This window comes from Vicugna pacos, chromosome 7 (assembly GCF_048564905.1).
Source record: "Vicugna pacos chromosome 7, VicPac4, whole genome shotgun sequence".
NCBI lineage: Eukaryota > Metazoa > Chordata > Mammalia > Artiodactyla > Camelidae > Vicugna > Vicugna pacos.
In genome coordinates this window covers 22,439,513-22,458,686 of record NC_132993.1, presented here as the reverse complement: position 1 = coordinate 22,458,686, position 19,174 = coordinate 22,439,513, and the positions used below count along the sequence as shown (strand labels likewise).

The following is a 19,174-nucleotide window of genomic DNA, read 5'->3' as shown; positions in this document are numbered from 1 at the left end:
CCTCCACAGGGTGGCCCTGATTTTCACATCCCCATCCTCACTCCATTTATATGGCTGCTGTAGGATTTGTCATAGTACATCTTTTATTTGAACAGTTATTTCCAAAGGAAGTAATAGAAGAAAGGGAGGACACATCAAAATGTGGGGGTTGGGGAGTAAGCAGGGGAAGAGTGTCTGATTATAAAATGCTCATTCAGTGTAGAAGATTTATGCATCTTTGTTAAAAGTACTCCTAACTTTTTATACTCTTCAACCATGTTGTACATATTTCCTTTTCATGAGTTCATCTCTAATACATACATTTTTAAATTATAGACAAAAATGGGTTAAAAAGGGATGTTTATATTAACCTTGTATCTGTGACCTTGCAAAATGTATTACTTAGTTCTAAGTAACTTTTAAAATTCCATAGATGTTTCTACATACACAATCATGTTATCTGCAAATAAAAAAGATTCATTCTAGCATTCAAAACGGCACATTTAATATCACTATGATTTGTAAGCATAAGATATAGAAAGCAGAGCATCAAAAAACCACATCTGCTGGAACTATGCAAGATTTGGGGACATAGAATGAAATAGTTGAAAAACACTGGCAGACAGCAATTTGTTCTGATCTGTCATCCTCACTACATTTGAGTTCCTGGAGAGTAAAATCATGTCTTCTTATTTGTCAATATCCCACCAAACCTAATAAAGTACTTTGCCTAAAGTAGACAGTCAATAAATGTGTTTTTTTTTTAAATAGAATTGAATACCCCAGTGTTGGTCACATGGCACCTGTTCAATGAATTCTTGTTCATTGACTGTAAGAACCAATGAGCAAACCTGTTTGTTGAATGATCAATGTAAGCTCAGCCCTGCTGAGAAACTGCAACAAGAGCTACGGAGTAGAAGATGCAATACAGTCAGCATTAACCACATGTAAACTTCATTTCTCAGGTAATGATAAAAATAAATGAGCCAAGGAAAACAATTAAGTGGCTACCTGTGCATTTCTTGATATGACTGTTCCTTTTTCCATGTGACCCCAATTTGCATCCAAAATTCTCCTCCCAGAATTCTGCGAACCATACATTTCTTCGATTATTGGCAAGAGTTCGGCTCCTAAAGTATCGATCAAACCCTATTTTAAAGAAGAAAAGCACGATCTTAATATTCTTTCAAAATCAACACCAAATACTGTCAGAACTTTTGAATAGATAATATACTATATTGTGATCAATACGTGAAAAAATATATATGTAACTAATGGGGGAGGGTCAATAGCCCAGAGACGAGGCTTCCCTTGTAGTAAAAGTCAAGGGGGGATCTGTGGACAATACCTCCACCCCCACCATTCACCATTCAGGCACCTGGCTCTAGGGATGAGCACAGCAGGAGAGCTCACTGGGTGTCATCCTTGTAACTTCTCCCTCTCCTCTCCATCTCCCAGTGGCAGCAACCAGTGACCTCACGCTGAATATTCAGAACCAACTCGGAGTTTTCTCATTCTCCTCTCTCTCCTAGCACAGCCAACGTCCCAAGCCTCTGTGCTTCTACTCGCCTCAAGATTTATCTGTCCTACGTGTTCCATTTTCAGCTAATTCAAGAAAGGAATCAGTACTAATGTCATTGTATGGGGTCATGGGTAATGCGCGAAAGTGCCAGCCTGCCTCAGATGACCACCCCATTGAAGGGAGGCCACCCGGAAAGAATGCCTTACTCCAAAGGATAACAGCAAAGGTAGGAATTTAAGTCACTGTCAAGATCATTGGAAAAGATATCTGGGAGACAGACTGCCTTTCAGAGATGCTCCACCTCTTGGCTGTTGCTTTTATTTATCCATAGAGCCAGTCCAGCATCAAGTCTTCCTTTGCTATAAAGCAAGCACTTTGCCATCCAACAATGCTATAATCATCATATATGCCCATGGAAATATGCAGAACTAAAGGGTAACTGCTAACATCACTGAGATATCTAAGGCCAACTGTAGTGCTCCTTCTCAAATAAAAATCTAATGGGTACTATTTTTTAATAAAAAATACAATATACTGGATTAAATAGTTACTGTCTTGACAATTCTGCCATCAACACTAAAAATCTATCCAGAGTCATCAATGATGGATGCATTTCATCATATGCTGGTACATACGAAGAACTCTGACTTTGCTTTTGAGCTTAGATTCACTCGGAATGAAACAAATTCTCTATGGTACATCCTTACCATCGATTGATGCTCTTTTGGGCAAAATTGTCACAGCCCCTTCTGCAATCTCCTCCTGCTGATAAACTGGTGCTATTTTGGATCCCCAACTATCTGAGCCGATCCAGAGAAAATGCCCACTTTGGTTTAATTTTTTCGCTGCTTCCAATATCCTCCTGTAGGAATAAAAAAGAAATAAAACATCCCACACTTATCAAGAAACTCTACACGTATGAATGTTACAAGACCCGCTATATCAAGTCATACATACTCAGTAGGTCACCATTGGACAACTAGTCAATCATTCTGACTGCCTGAGTCTTATCACCTGGAGGAAACAGAGTGGAGACTTTAACTCCAGCACCTGGTAAATTAGCCTTATCCTTAACCTCATTCACGTCATTCTGCCTCGTTTCTTTCAGTCTCCAGGTTTTACTCTGTAAACATTTCAGGCTGAGAAGCTAGAAGGCTGCTGTCTCACCACAGCAGAAGGCAGTCTGTAATTGAACGAGAAGGCTGCAATTCCTGTGAAATCTCACAAGACTTAACACTGAACATGAAATATGTTAGAAAAAAAGATGTGGGCTGCAAATCTGATCCACATAAGGAAGAAAAACAATTGGCACCTGATGTCGTCTTCATTGGCAAACATAATCACTGCCCGAGCATTAGGTGTTTCTAGCAGGCGCTTGATAATTTTTTCAAATTCTCCAGGTCTTGGTTCACGTGGGATTTTCTGTGATTGAGCAATGCATACACCACCTATTTTAAAAAAAAAGAAAGAAAATGATTCAGAAAGGATATTTATTTAACAAGTTTAATGAGGTTAACTACTTTATAAAAACACATGAATCAGGAAAGTATACTGTTTCTCAAAATAGCTATCGTTCTCACCTATTAAAAGCAATCACATTTGTTTGCATTATAATTTATGTACTAACTCAATGACATCAATGACTTAATCATTCATCACGGTTTTTTTGCCTCAATTATTTTTGTGGATGTCTATAAAAAAATAAAACCAAAGTGTACAAAATGTAGGACAAGAGAGAAGGAGCAGAAAGCAGGGTGATTTTAATTCATTTAACGTAAGTGCAAGGACAGGTGCCTGGATTAATAAAAGTTATGAGTATGTATTATAGGTGAGACCACCAATTAATGTCCTTTTGCTACTTTTATTTATAAGTAGATCTGCTTTAAAGTTAATTTCCTTTCTTTAGCTCATAGTATTGCAGCAAGATTCTTATGCATCAAGATAACGTTATGAGACAAGTGGTGTTTAAGACTATTTGAGACACAAGCACGTTTCAAAGATGTAAGCCCTCTGTTGATGGATATCTCCACCATGAAAATCAAAATGGCAGAAATGCCATCCCACTATCACAGCTAAAACAGAAATAACTCTTCTTCTGGCCTCTCCTTTTAAGGCAATGAGAAGCCAAAAAGAAAAGTTTAGAAAAGATCTCTGCCCTCAGCTGATGGGCTGGGATAGGAGAAGAAGAAAGAGATTTCCTCCACTGCAGTGGTGCAGAGGTAACCTATTCTAATACGAGAAGAATAAGCAATATTAGCAACAAGTTTAAATCGCATTATGGTTAAACAGGCTTCTTGAGTCACTTGAGAAGAAAATCACCATTTATTTACAGCATTGCCTTAACAGGCAAAGGCATTTTTACTTCCAAACAATTCACAATGCGTTCAGTCACCCAAACATTACTGGGTGCCATTATATGCTATGCACTGGGCTGGACACTGAGGATGCACAGACTAATCCAACAGTTAGCATCTAGTCTGGGAGAGAGGCATTCCAGTAAATTATCATGGAATATGTAATAAATTTTAGAATTAAGAGAATCTGCCACACAATAGGAGCAGAGAGGAAGGAGTAACTCAAGTGCTAGAGAGAGTTGAATTTTAAAGGGCAAATATACATGGATGTCCACACAGGGACAAAAGTGGGATACTTCTGGTAGAGGCCAAGCTATGGAAGAACCTTGCTTGATGTGGCTTATGGTAGAGACTGGCCGGGGTAGAGGTTGGAAAGAATGGGCAGAAGCAGCTTGAGAATGCCTTTGTTAGACATGCAAAATAATTTGGATTTTTATCTTGAACACAATGGGAACCCACTGAAAATTCAGAAGCAGGAGAATTACATGATGAGTTGTATGCTTTAGGAAGAAAACCTCAGGTAGCCAAACAGAACCATGTAATAGGCAGACAACTCGTGTATTATGATCAGATTTAACTTATGTGATAATTTTTGTTTGTAAAAAGCTGAGTTAGGTTGGAATTTTACACAGTCTAAATCTACTTCATATTTTTTTTATTCCTTTACCTCACCTTTTATTTGTCAGCCTGGTCAGTCTGTATTTTCCTGGAAAAAGGGACTGCACAATTAATTTATTTCAGCTGAGCAAATACTTATGAAGAACCAGCACCACATGGCATTTTGCTGTTTGGTGCCTTATGAATATTTTATTGAATTGTAGAGTGCATGACTCCCAAGTGATTGGACTTAGAAGATTAGGATTTTTTTCTTAGCCTTGAAACTCATTCACACTTTCTATCTTCACATCAGTCAAAAAAGTACACAGTTAATCCACTCATAAGCACTCATGGTCTACTACATTTCCAGAGCTACAGATATTCAAAGATTGCCTATACTCAACAGTTGTCTTATATAATCAGATGACAAGATGCACACATAAGAAAAGCCAGACAAGAATGTAAAATAATCCAATGCTAAAAACAGCAGCAAAAGATATATCAAAATATAGTAATGAATACGTAGTCCCCCAAATTGTCCAATGATTTCATAGAAGAAGAGGCCATTACATACTGTTAGAGTTTGGTTAAAATACCCGTGAAATTTAATCAAACATCCTGGCTTTATCAAAGCTATGTTTTCCTACAATACTCATTATCTGTTGTTTCAATGTTTAAAGAGATTCTCTGACTTGATTTAGACTCCTGGGGTCGGGAGGAGGAAGAGGACTTGCCCTCCACCACAGAATATGTCTATTGCACCTATTTTTTTCACACCTCACTCTGAAATAGCACTGATTGTGCACAATTCAGAGGGCACTAACTTCCCTATTCTGCAGGTGTGCCCAGTTCTGCAAGAAATAATTTTTAAACCTTGGCACTTAGGAAAAGAATGCTGTATGGAGGGATTTGGAATTGGCTGTTTTCTAGAATGTCCTGTCTCATTTCCTTGCCTGTATAAATGTTTTCCTTTGATTATTTTGTGATAAAAGATCATGTGTTGAACCAAACATTTTACATACACTCTACAATACATGTGATCGCTCCTTGCCAGTTCCAGTCACTCTGTACCTCCCTAATCCTAGTAAAAGCACTCTAAGATCACCATATTTCTGATGAGGAAACTGAGAAACAGGGGTGTCAGCAGCTAGCAAGATGTTGGAACCCAGGTTCAAAGCCAGATCCATCTGACTCCAAGACTAGAATTGTTCTCCTCACCTTGCTCATTCATAGTGGGCTATACCTACACTTAATGGTTTAGTGGATATCCATAATTGATGAATCAGATAAAGCAAATTTAAAGACTCATTTAAAAGAGCCAATGTGTCCTCTCTTATAAATCTAATTGATAGCTACACAAATACAGTACCTCTATAGAACATAAAGAACTTAGTTAAGATACTTAGAACTTACGTAGATTATAGAACTGACCTAAACTTCAGTATATACCTATTGCATCCTCAAAAATTTTCAGTTGGCCCTGTAAATGCATGTCCTCATGAAAATTTTCCTGAGGTCTCTAGTCTTCCACTTCACCTTTCCGCTGCAACAATCACAGTAATTGTATATTTTAAAAACTTTGTTACTCTTTATTCTGACCCTAGACTCTAAGCACCATGACTACTGAAGCTTGTCTTTCACATTTACCGCCACAGCCCCAATACCTGTCACTGTGCTTGGCCCATAGAGATTTCAATAAACATTTGTTGAATTAATAAATGCAATTATAATAGGCACTGCTGATATAAATAGAAATGAGACAGTTCTGCCGTCAAACACCTTTCAGTCAAGTAGGGAAACAAAAAGATGCATATAAATATGTTTTTTTAAAAACTGTCACAAAGAAAGTTAAAACAATTTTGGAGCATCAAAATTCAGAGGACGTTTTCACTGAAATAGCCTCTGCCACCCAAAATAGTTATTATCAGGGTGCAGTAAATTAGAATACCGCCTTGGCCTTAGTTTGTTCATCTGTAGGGTGGCACAATAATTTGCTCTTACTGATGCAAGAGCAAATTTATAAACAATTCCATTCATAGCTTTTATTTCTTTACCTCATGAGTGAGTAGCCTAGTGTCTCAGGTCTGAGAAACAAAAGGCCCTTTCCATGTGTGTTGGTTTGCTCGTGCAGTAAGACGTGGGAGTGAAGAAGAAAACACACCTGGGTCAGAATACATGCAGGTGGTCCTGTGTGACCTTGAACAAGTCTCTCATCTCTCAGTGTCCTCATCTCTGTGACATGGTTCATAGCAACTGTTTCCCAGGGATGTTAAGAGAATCAAATTTAAAAGGATAAAATGATTAAGTCCTATACAAATGTCGTACATTATAACCATCACTAATAATCATCATCCTCATAAACAGAAAACATCATCACCAAACTTGAGCTGAGACGATTGTATTCAGACCTAAATCGTGGGATTGTCAACAGGTCATATTCTTGAACCCTTTACCATTTTTTTTGTACAGCATTATTAAATGTCCTAAATTCTGAGACATGATATTTGCCCACTTGTCTATGCCAGTAAGTCAGATGACTAGATTTCACTTTTCACCTATTATTGGTCATCACAATGTGATTGGGCTCTTTCAACGGGAAAAAGTTACTTCCATTCTCTTCTGTGATCCCCTAATTCCCACTTTAAGGATTCCAAGTCTCCTTTCGGAGGGAGTTTATAAACATTTTGAGGATCTGGGTTGAAAATTAGAATTTAATTCTTTAAAAGAATAATAGTATGGTTAAAAAAAACTATTAATCAATTAATGGTGCCAACGATTAAGAAGCAAAAGTTGTGGAAACAATCACATGTGCTGTTTTATTTAAACATTTGTCTACAGATTATTAAGAGGCTGGATTATAAAATGTTAAGACAATATTATGGCAGCCTTAGGAGTTTGAAATATTTGCCCTTGGCCTCCACCTGATGGAGGACCAGGGAAGGAAGCAGGACTGGGTAGAGGAGAAGTCCAGCTGGCTATGGTCCAGTGACAAACTCCCAGGACCACATGGAGGCTAGCATGGCCTTCAGACTTGCTCTATGTTAGGTCAGGTAGGTCAGCCCATTATACTTCCACATCCATCAGTCACTAGATGGGGGCCAGACAGCTCTCGGCAGCCAGGCCATCCTTCAAGGACCTAGAGTGCAGCCCCACCACAAGGCAAGGGCAACAGTATCTTCACTGAATGGGAACCCAAAGGGGGACTCACCATATATAAGAACTGAGATTTATAGAGAACTGAAGTTATTGTATCTCCGAAATGATAGCACAAGCCAAACGATTAATTAAATGTCATTGTTTAATTTCAAAACTTCTCTTCAAAGAGGACTTACTGCACAAAGAAAGGCAACCTATACAAACAGTACAAAAGTGGAATTGCAGCCAGCTCAGATAAAAGAACTAGGATCCTAGAACTCCCTGTATTTCAACAGAGAAGCTTTGTTAAAGCAAAAAGGGAAAAAGATCGTGTTTTTAGTTGTTGCTTATTTTTAAGAACAAAATCTTTATCAATAATGTAGAAAGAGAAAATGAAAAAACAAGAAACAATGTCACAATACCAACTTCCAACTGTGATGGAAATTGAGGAGGATTAAATTATTAGAATGAAATTACTTACAAAACTGTGTATAGAATATTGAATGTGATTTTCTTTAAATAACATGATTATTACCAGTGTCTCAAGGTGGTTAACAATTTCTGTCATGTTAAGTTTTAAATACGTCAGATCAAGCCTCTGGTTTTGTATAACTTGCTAGATCTGCACGATAGACTGGTTTTGATACATACACAAATCAATGAAGTTACCATTTTATTAATTGTTAAGGCTATTGTTAAAAAAAATGATTGGTCAAAATTATTGGCTGACCATAGAAATTGCCTATAATCTACCCTAATAGAAATGTGATATAGTTAGTCAACTATTATATATATTATTTCTTATGAATGCATCTTCAAATAATAGCAATGAGCAAAACCAAATAACCAATTGGTGTGTTTTGTTTTGTTGTTTTTCTTAAAGACAGAAGAAATATGTTAACTCTGAAAAGTATCTGGATCTCAATTCCAATTCATTGAGAGTGAGGAGTTTCACCACCACCCCTGAGCAATTCTCCAGACATCAACCGGGTATCCTAAAATTCCACTCAATTCTGATACTATCCACCTGGAGATTGTCAGATTCCGCAGTTTAAGGATCCAAGTCCTACAAGGCTGCCCCCACCAACTTCAGATGTCAGTCGCAAGCTCAGGTTGTTACCTGGGCTTCTGACCTCAACTGGCTATAAATCAGAGGCTGCCAAAACACCCTCCTTGAGTTTGATTAATTTGCTAGCATGGTTCACAGAACTCAGAGAAACATTTCACTTACTAGATCACTGGTTTATCATAAAAGGATGTAACTCAGGAACAGTCTGATGAAAGAGATGCACAGGGCAAGGGAAAGGGGCTCAGAGCTTCTTTGCTTTCTCTGAATCTCCAAGTGTTCACAAACCCTGAAGCTCTCCAAACCCTGTGCTTTGGTGCATAGGCAAGGTTGATTAGATCATTGGCCACTGGTGGCTGAACTCAACCTCCAGCCCCTCTCCCGTCTCTGCAGGTTGGGGGATGAGACTGAAAGTTCCAACCCTCTAATCCCTTGGTTGGTTTTTCTGATAACCACCCCTAACTACAGGTTTTCCCAAAGTCACGTTAAAATAACTAAAGATAATTTATCATTGTCATCACTGAGTAAATCCAAGGGTTTTAGGAGCTCTGTGCCAGAAACTGGATAAAGACCAAATACGTACTTCTTATTATATATCACAAGGTCACAACTTTCTGCCTAATTACCCTTGACATCATTTCTTCCCATCTTTCTGGAGACATAAATAAAATAACAATTTGGCCTCATGTAATTGGTCCTTTAGTGATGGTTCAGTAAAATTTGTTCTAAGGTCTGAATAAGTGTAATCACACCTCTTGTAACAGTATTTTCGCCTCCTTATGTGGGTGTACCACTGGGACTTAGCAGAAAAGTGCACAACGTGATGAAAGTGTGTTTGTTTGTCAGCTTCAAGTGCATTTTGTGAAAGAGAGGATTTATCTCCCACATCACAGTGAAGAAAAAGCGTTATCTTTAACAACATGGATTAAAAGAGCAAAACTGCACTTAAATCTGTGCTCAGTCTCCCCACCCCCACCAAACATGTTATGCTTTTCCCTCTATCCAATGTCATGTGCACCCTTAAAGGGACTCTGAAAAGCAATGAAATGAGGGAATAAAACTCCTGGTACAGAGGGAGCATGAGCCCCATGCTATTCCTCAATATGTCCCCTGAAGAGTGGCAACAGGGACAATCCAGCATGGAAAGGACTGGCCCAGAGAGCCCCTCTCCTGCCTGTCTCTGTGTGTCCTCTCAAAGAGATGCTGATGCTCTGGAGACAGACTGGGCTGGGATAGGCTCATAGGGTCAGTCTCCATACATCCTAGGCTTTCTAACATGGCCACATCTCATCTCGGATCCAAATGCATGCTCACAGGCACACAGTGGTATGATGGTTATGAATGTCACCTCTGAGGCTAGACTTCCTGGCTCCAAATCCTGGCCCTTCTCTGATTAGCTATGTGATGCTGGGTAAGTTATGTGACTTCTCTGTGCCTCTGCGCCCCAATCTGAAGACTGAGAGGATGCTAGTATCTTCCAGATGGGTTACTGTGAAGGGATTAAATAATTACTCAACAGATTAATTTTTTCCTCAGAAGACACATTAGTTGTAAATTGTTTAAAATCAAAATTGACAAACGCCAAACAGAAATGGTAACTCACTTTCACCGTGCAATATTTACCTATAACATTAATTCCAGACACCTCAAATTCCATTCCCCAGATGTACATAGAATAAAAACTCTTATTAGAAAGTCCAGCAATGAAGACGTGAACTACAGAAGGTTCTACATTAATTAGAAGGGAAACTCGTGGCCACCACAACTAGAAGTAAACTTCTAATGTGTTGCCTCTTCCCCATCCTAAAAATTGGAAATATCTAAGGAGGCATGAGTACAGTCGGTGGGGGAAATTCAGGAAAAGAAAGAAATCCAAAAAAGCAGAAGAAAGAGAAGGAGGAGGAGGATTTTTATTTTGTTTTGTCTGTTTTTGCCATTTCCAAGTAGATTCCCAGATACTGGCGCCAACAATAGGACAGGAAGGTGACGAAAGATGAAACTAACTCCCTGTAAATGCTCAAATGCCCAATATGAACAAACTCTCTAAGAAAAGAGAAATCTCATATTTTCCAGCCCATTACCTAGAAAAATCATCATGCCAATGACCACTGGAATCAAAGTGAGCACTCTTTAAGTTTCTTACCCATTCTGGACTAGGAAAAAGATAGTATTGAACTTTGCATTAAGCTCATGACAGTTACAGATTAAAAATTAGTAATTCAGTTACAGATGAGGAATGCATCACAGAATCATGCCAGTTAAGTTAGTGAGAGGGAAGAGTGGACATTTGTGGCATCCACTCTTCTTCAATCATTCAACAAATACTTATTGAGCACCTATTACATGTCAGATAATTTTTAGATCCAGAGCCTACAGCAGTGAATAGTATAGAGTAGGTCCCTGACTTCATAGAGCTCACATCTCAGTGAGCTCTATGGGTCTTGTGAACCCTGATACCTGCAGGCATTCATCTGACATGGGATGAATAAGTGAATGGACAAGAGGTTCTTATTTCATGATATAGTGGAATGATCTAATAAAGAGATAATAAGCATATCTACATATGAAATATACCATCATTCAGGAAAAGGAAAAGCATCTCAGCATCTAAGCTATTATATCTGTATACAACATAAAGTCATTTCCAAATACCTTTAGCAAATAGGACACTCTCAACAGTATTTCAACAGCTGCTATCAGAGCTTGAAAACTAAACATTCTTCTACTCAAGGCTCAATACCTTAGCCTACTTATCAGCATTACCTGAATTCTGTTGTATATTGACTTTCAATCACTGATCTTTACTCAAAGCAGCATTTTAACAGATACTCAAGGGGGACCAACATTCTTGATCTAAAGAAGAAGGAACTAACAACCAAAAGACCATTATTATTTTCTCTGAATAACTTCAGAGCAAGAGTTGTGTCACAACCAATGTACAACAGGAACTAAGCTAAGAAGTGGACTTCAGAGAACAAAAATAAAGCACCAAAAGCACTTAAAACCCAGTCTTTCAAGCAAATGCAAGTACTTGTGTTTCTCTGGATAGTGCAAGATAATTTTCCACAGCAGGATTTGATCTACTTGTTCGAGATATATGAAGGTTAAAAATATAGATACATATTTAACTTCTTGGATTCAAATAGTACTAAGAAGAGAGGAGTGAATTGATATGTTTTTAGTAGCAAGCCATCTTACATTTTAGTTATTTAAAGGACTCTTTTAAAAAGAACTTTTAACAGCTTTATTGAAGTATAATTGATATACTGAAAAAAAAAACCTGCATGTGTTTTATGTGTACAGTTTGGTGAGTCTGGACATATGCATACATCTAAGATATAATCATCACACTCAAGATAGCAAACATATCCATCATTTCCAAGTTTCTCTGTGTCCTGTGTCCTCTTTGTGTGTGTGTATGTGTGTGCATGTGCACGCGCATGTGCATGTGTGGTAAGAACACTTAACACGAGATCTACCCTCTTAAAATTTTAAGTGCATTATACTGTGCTGTTAACTATAGGCACTACTTTGTTGAGCAGATCTCTGGACCTCATTCCTCTTGCACAGCTGAAACTTTACACCCACTGAACAACTTCCCACTTCCTCTTCCTCCCAGCCCTTGGCAGCCACCATTGTCTCTGCTTCAATGGTTTGACTGCTTTAGACCCCTCATACAAGGAAAACCAGACAGCATTTGTCTTCCTGAGACTGGCTTATTTTATTCAGCATAATGTTCTCCAGGCTATAGTACATGTTATTGCAAACAGTAGGATTTCCTTCTTTGTTAAGACTGAATAATATTCCATTTCAAGGACATTCTATATTTTCTTTATCCATGTCAATGGCCCTGTGGGTTGTTTCCACATCCTGGCTATTGTAACGCTGCAAAGAATAGAGGAGTGCAGGTATCTCCTGGAGATCCTGATTTCATTTCTTTTGTATAAATACCCAGCAGTGAGAATGTTGGGTTATGTGGCAGCTCCATTTTTCTATGTTTTTGAGGAACCTCTACCATTTTCCATAATGGTCGTATCATTTTGCACTCCAACTAACAAGGGTTCCATTTTCTCCACATCCTTGCCAACATTTGCTATATTTTGTTCTTGTGTGCTTGTTTGTTTGATAATTGCCGTCCTAACATGTGTGAAGTGGTACCTCATTGTAGTCTTGATTTGCATTTCTCCGATGGTTAGCCATGTTGAGTCCCTTTTCATATACATAATGGCCACTTGTATGTTTTCCTGGGAGAAATATCTATTTAAGACCTTTGACCATTTCTAAATTGGGTTATTTGGGATTTGTTATTGCACTGCAGGAGTTTAAGGACTTCTGTTAAAATAAATTTTAGACTAGCTTTTAATCAAAATAGAGGACAATTAATAACTTGAGGTATGAGACTCCCCATACACAAAAGAAATGAACCCTATTACCTTTTCCTTAAGTAAAAATCAATTTTAGAACAAATGGAAAATACTAATAACAATGGCATATTAAATACTAGTTCACCATGCTTTAACATCTAATCTCTCCCTCATAATATCCCACTGTTATTGAATAAGTAGGCTAAACATCATAAACTAATGTTTATGTTGAGGAAACTATCCCCAGGATCACACAGTTAGGAAGGAATCAAGTGCAGACCTCAAGACCCCAATTCTAACAGCCAAGTAGACTCATTATACTTTGCTATTATCTCATAATTGTCTCCTTGGTCATTAAATCTCTTCCATATACATAATTAAACTGCATCAGCAGGTAAGGTAGTATAATTAAAACATGAACTCCAAAGGTATACATCATCAGGGCTGAATAATTTAGGAAAATGGGTTTTGGTCTGGTTTAGGTTGGACAGAGATTTCATTCATTATTATCCTCTCAAAAGGATATCCTGCAGGGTTCTTCTCCCCATGAACCCAGGCATGCCCACCATCACTCACAGAGCATTGACTGAGTGCTTACTACACGCCGAGTGCTCTGTTGGAATCTGGAGATACAAAAATGAAGAAGACACTGTCCCTGGTCTTGAGGCACTCACAGTAAATAACACAACGTGAAAACAATATCACAATTTGATGTGAGAAATGCTACAATGCAGAGTAGCCTAAGGATATGGGACCAAGAGAACAGAGTCTAGTAACTATGAATAAGATTCACTGGCTCCTGCCAGTGACTGTAGGAATATGTAGTCAAAGAAGCATAAAAAGTAGCTCTATGTTACACTCATACACACCGGGATCAGCAAGTCAAAAAACATTTCAGAAGTGAGTTTATGATTGACTTAGCCAGCCAGAAGCCAGCAAGATTTATTTCTAATGGATACTACCAGTCAGTAGATGTGTCTGGCATGTCCTGTGAAAATGTGATGATCATTAATAATTTAAATATGATGTAATAAACACCCTGCGCTTATGTACAAAGAGGGATTTAATTTTACTATTCCACAATAAGAAACAGACAACTCACCTTGGGGTGGAAGGAACACAGAGAAAAACAATGTGAATTCCTATTAAAATGGCCACTTGAAGGGGAAATAACAAAGCATCAATTCTAAGAACCAAGGATTTGAGTTGGATTCAATACACTTTAATCACAACTAATCAAACAGTTTATACATGATTTTATTTATTTCAATGTTTAAACACGTCAGGACTTGTGAGATTAGTTTTTTTTAATTATTCCTATTACTGCAAACTGCAAATGTACAAGCTAGGGCAAAACTGCATCATTTAAGGATTCACCATCAAACACCATTTCACTGAAACCAAGAAATGTCTATATCCACAGTATTATAGGAAAAAGAGCAGGTGTGTGCATTAAATTATATTGTTTATCTAAGGGGGTTCTTAGAAAAGAACAATAAGCTTTCAATAATTCCAACATCATCCAAGCACAAAAATGAAAACTGATCAGAACTGCAAATGACAAAAGGATAACCATTTGTCACCTCAAATATTTCTGTGATATAACATCTACAATTTCCATTCATGCAGTGACTCCCAGATAAAATGCATTCTCTTTACAAATGCATTAGGTCTTAACCATACACTATATAGTATGTGAATATCTATAAAATAAAAAGCAGTTTGGCTTGTGAAAAAAAAAATCCTGAAATACGAATAGTATGCCAGAAGCACTGGTTCTATCATTAAAACATAAAGATTACTCATGACATGATATAATTTCCTCATTCCTACATTGGATCATGTTTCCTCTGTATGACCCTGGACAGACACTTAACCTCTTGCCTACCCGTTTCCTCATTTATAAAAAGAAGGATGCTTGACAGGATGATCTCAGGATCCCTTTGAATTTCAACATTTTGTGTTTCTATGAATATACCGCCTATACTGCCTGCCATGAGTCCTGTGAATTATGTAAGTTCTAATACGGGAATAGAAAGAACACCATGTAAAATACAACAGATCACTTTTTTAAAAGCCTACAAGAGGAGAACCAGAAGAGACATAAGAAAACTGGTTCACTTCAAAATTATGAAGCCTGGCTTTCACGAGTCAGAGCGTGACTGGGTAACCTAAAAACTAATTTTTACAAGAGTATGAGTCTCAGTCAGGTGCCTGGGGTCTGGAGACTAGTTTGTTGAAGCGCCCTCATTCCTTCTCAGTTCAATGAAAAGGAAGAGGGGGATCGGCATAGTCACGAGGAAGAAGGCGGAGACATCTCCACGCTGATTTGTCCACTCATAGCTCTCATTTCACTCTTCAATACTAGCCTTCCTTCTCCTCTCATCTTTTAATTTCCTTCTCTAATTTCCTTATCCTACTCCACTTTCATTTTCTTCCTTTCCTTTTCTCCACATTCTCCCCTTCCAAAAACCAGAAAATGGGGACAGGTCACCTGATGCAGCATCCTTTCAAGCCCATCTGTCCTGTGGTTCCCTAAGATTCACTACCGAACAGAGCAGCAAAAAGAACTGCTGTGTGGCTGGAGTCTGGTTAAGCATAGAAACTAGAACACATTCGTTTATCTCCACCCAAATATCCAATGAAATTGTTGAGTATAAAGTGGGGAAATGGGAAAGAAGTGTCATCAATGTTTCAAAAGCTGAAAAGCAAATGGTGGTCAAATCATAGCTAACTTACCAGAGTGGAGAAAACTGAAAGGAAATCCTACAAGACATGGGATTGCAGCTGGCACCAACAGAAACAAAGCAACTACTCCACCCAGCACCGGGAAGGCTCTGGGAATGGAGGTGCCAGAGACTCCAGAAGGTGGAGGTGAAAAGAGAACGGGGTGAAAATCTTTACGTGTTCCACCAACTCCAGTCCCTGTGCACAGAAGATCAGAGGGTCACTTTCTACAAAGGATGAACTCAAGAACACCAGCAACAACTTAGCACATTTCTATAAAGTGAAAGCCTGTAGGCTGATGGGGAGCCCCTGGTCCCCCTTGCCTGCTTAGCATCCAGACTACAACCACCTAAATTTTCACCTCCCAGACAGGAAACAGGTAGAGCCTTCTCAGGAGAAATTGGCCAAAGGGTAACACCATACTGATACTCATACATGGATGTCTTCCAACTAAATAACCATGTCTACCTCCTCATTTTGAAGTGAAGTCACAGTCAGTGAACCTGACCCACACTTCTCAAGCTGTCAAACAGCACACTGGGACCACATACATAATGTTGCATCAAACAGAAGAGAAGAACTCAGCAGACACAGAGACAAGACATAAGCAGAAGATGACTTCAACAATATTAATATCCTCAGAGAAGACATTATGTCCATGCAACAAGTACAGGAGGCTATAAAACAGAGAATAAGAAAGAGCTTCTGGAAATTAAAAAGGATAAGCAAGGTAGAAATACCTCAACAGATAAGATATAAGAGGAAGTGGAAATATTTCAGAATATAAGACAAATGAAAAGTCATCGTGAAACTAGAGGACTCATCCAGGAGTTTCAACGTTCAAACTTTGAAGTCTCAAAAAGAAATAAAGAGAGGCCATTACCAAAGAAATAATAGATCACTTCTGAGAACTGAAGAACTTGAGTTTTTAAACTGAGAACACCTATCAAACTTCTAGCAAAAAGAAGAGAGAAAGAAGGAGAGAAAGACCCACATGAAGGAACATTAACACAAGATTTTTAAATTGCTTGAGACTGGAAACAGGTTACAGAGAAATGGTATTTTAGTTCGTTATCTAGATCAAGTATAACATAATGTGCACAGTCACAGTAATATAAACACGGACTACTAATTGGACCAAAACTGTGATTGAATCCTGCCGGAAGGATTGGAGGGGGTGTGTGTGCGTGTCTTTGTGCACATGTGTGTGCAACTTGTGTATGATGGGGAGTTAAATCATCATCTTCCACAGTAGAAAGACCAGAAAGGTGAAAGTTTACAAAAATCAAGACAGCAGCATAAACACGTGATGTGGAAAAATGGAGACAAAAAAAAAAAAAAACTAAAGGAATTGAAAACAAATTTTCTAGGGGATGGAGATTCATAAGTAGGAGGAGTGGGGTACCTGACTGCTGTTTCTGTTAAGCCAAGTTGCACTGTATGGGATATTACCCAGATAAAATGCGTGCTTGGGGCTCTGCTTTTTTAAAGTCATTAAGTAGGAAGACGAAAGAAAAGAGCTCAAAGACGGCTTCCCTCCTGTTAAAGGAAGCCTCTTCTGGGTTTCTCTTCAAAACGTTTCTGCATCCTTACACCTATACCTGTATTATCTTACCTACTTGAGAGTTTTGTTTGTTTCGCTTGGTTTTTGGTTCCAGAGCAAATGCCTGCTTAAATCTTCTTAGGACCAAAGTTCAGACAACAATGCATATTGACAAAAAATAATATTTAATAAGAACAACATGACAACCCACGTTGCCAGAGCTTGAAGCATCAGTTTTCACCTCGGTCAAAGCCAACCTGTCCCTAAGTTGTTTCTGACCCAAACTCCAAAGATTCTTCTCAGATATATCAGTAACTGTTTTTAATGACATAAAAGACCTATTATTTAAACTAAACCACAACTGACATTCTATCTGGATACTATTTGCAATTTCATATAATGTTTGTTGTTACGTTAAAGAAAATGAGTTCTCCCACACAAGGATGTAACTGTCATCCAGGTACTCTTATTTGAGCATGCCAAAGACCACAGGGGAATGAAGCTCTCTGGGTGAAGTGGCCGTGGATAGAGGGGCGGACACGGGGACCCAGAGGTGGGCATTGGTGGAGGTTACTTTAGTGGCCTGGCTCTCAGGCACGTGAGTTTACAGTAACTTTGGTAGGTGATCAATAGCTCTTCCCAAGAGGAGCAGGTGGGAGTGAGAAATATACCACAGGCTGTCTGTCATCCAGACCCCTCCAGATAGGGTCTGAAGCCCTGGCAAGGGTGCTTTCAGAGGATATGAGACGATATGAAGGAATTTCTTGGCCAAATTTTAGCAATTCATCCAGAATTAAAACTTGATGGATCTAAGTGGGAGACAGATCACAGATTTCAATAATCTGTGATTCGAGTACATCTGCATATATTTTTAATATATGTTATACATTGAAGCAGTGGAAATTACTCTGTACCACACAGTTCTCCAGAAAAGCTTCGCAGTGATTTCTTTCCCTTCAGACTATGTGGTGAAAGATGAGGCCCCCGACCCCCACCCCCAGCCTCAGCACTCACAGTGGGTCAAGGCGAAACAAACAGCACCAGTGGGGAGAAAGCCCCCTTGCCAAGCACGGAACCAGGCATGGGGGGCACAGGCTAGACCCTGATTTTCACAGAATTTGGGCTCCAAGGAGTGAGAGAAATCAAAGGTATTGGATTCATAAGTCATTCCTTCATTTTTATACCAAATAATAAATATTCATTTTAAATCTCACAGATTTTATAACAACATCAGCCTGGCCAAAAAAAAAAAAAAATTGGGAATAATGATGTAACCTAACAACGTAACTCAGAAAGGGTTAAGTTCTTTCCCCGTCACCGCGCAACAGGGATTACACTGCGCAATCCCTCTGGGTGTCCCGGGTGTCCTAGATATAGTGATTTATGTGAAATCAGGTGGTGACATTGTTTTCTAGTAACTGGTTTTTCTCACCCTCCACCAACTCACATCCACAACCGTCACAAGGGTGGTATTACCTTTCTTTCCTTTTTTTTGTTGTTCTATTGAAATGATATCTGTGTGATTTATCTTTTTTGATCTTAGGGAAAAAAGTATTCACTAATCTTTTTAGACACTGATGGTGTCAATAGGAACCAGGCTCTTATCAGGCTCTAATTGGACATAGCGTTGTGCAAGGGAAATTAATGGACATGGGAGCTTCTCAGAGCTCACGATTTATGTGAGTTCAATGGGGAAAGAGAGGGAGAGAGAGGTTGGAGCCCTTCATGGGGACCAAGTCCACAGACAAATAAATACTAGCTCACAGTCCTCTGGGAAAGTCAGTCTCCAGTGAGTGTCTGTGGAACTCCGGTCGGCAAGCTCACAATTTATTTGAGAAAAGGAGAAAAATGGGCAGAGAAGAGAGACAGAAGGAAAGGGATGAGGCT

General features: G+C 38.7%; 1 protein-coding gene across 3 annotated transcripts in view; it reads right to left on the bottom strand.

Moving 5' to 3' along the window:
* Positions 1–19,174, bottom strand: part of GRM8 (glutamate metabotropic receptor 8) — a 680,033-nt gene that overhangs the window by 369,980 nt on the left and 290,879 nt on the right. For all 3 annotated transcript variants that reach the window (XM_072964560.1, XM_072964561.1, XM_072964562.1), the window contains 3 exons: positions 2,814–2,949; positions 2,209–2,363; positions 991–1,128 (listed from right to left, as the gene is read on the bottom strand). In XM_072964560.1, coding sequence (XP_072820661.1) covers positions 991–1,128; positions 2,209–2,363; positions 2,814–2,949 — 429 coding nt within the window. The remainder of the gene's footprint in view (positions 1–990; positions 1,129–2,208; positions 2,364–2,813; positions 2,950–19,174) is intronic.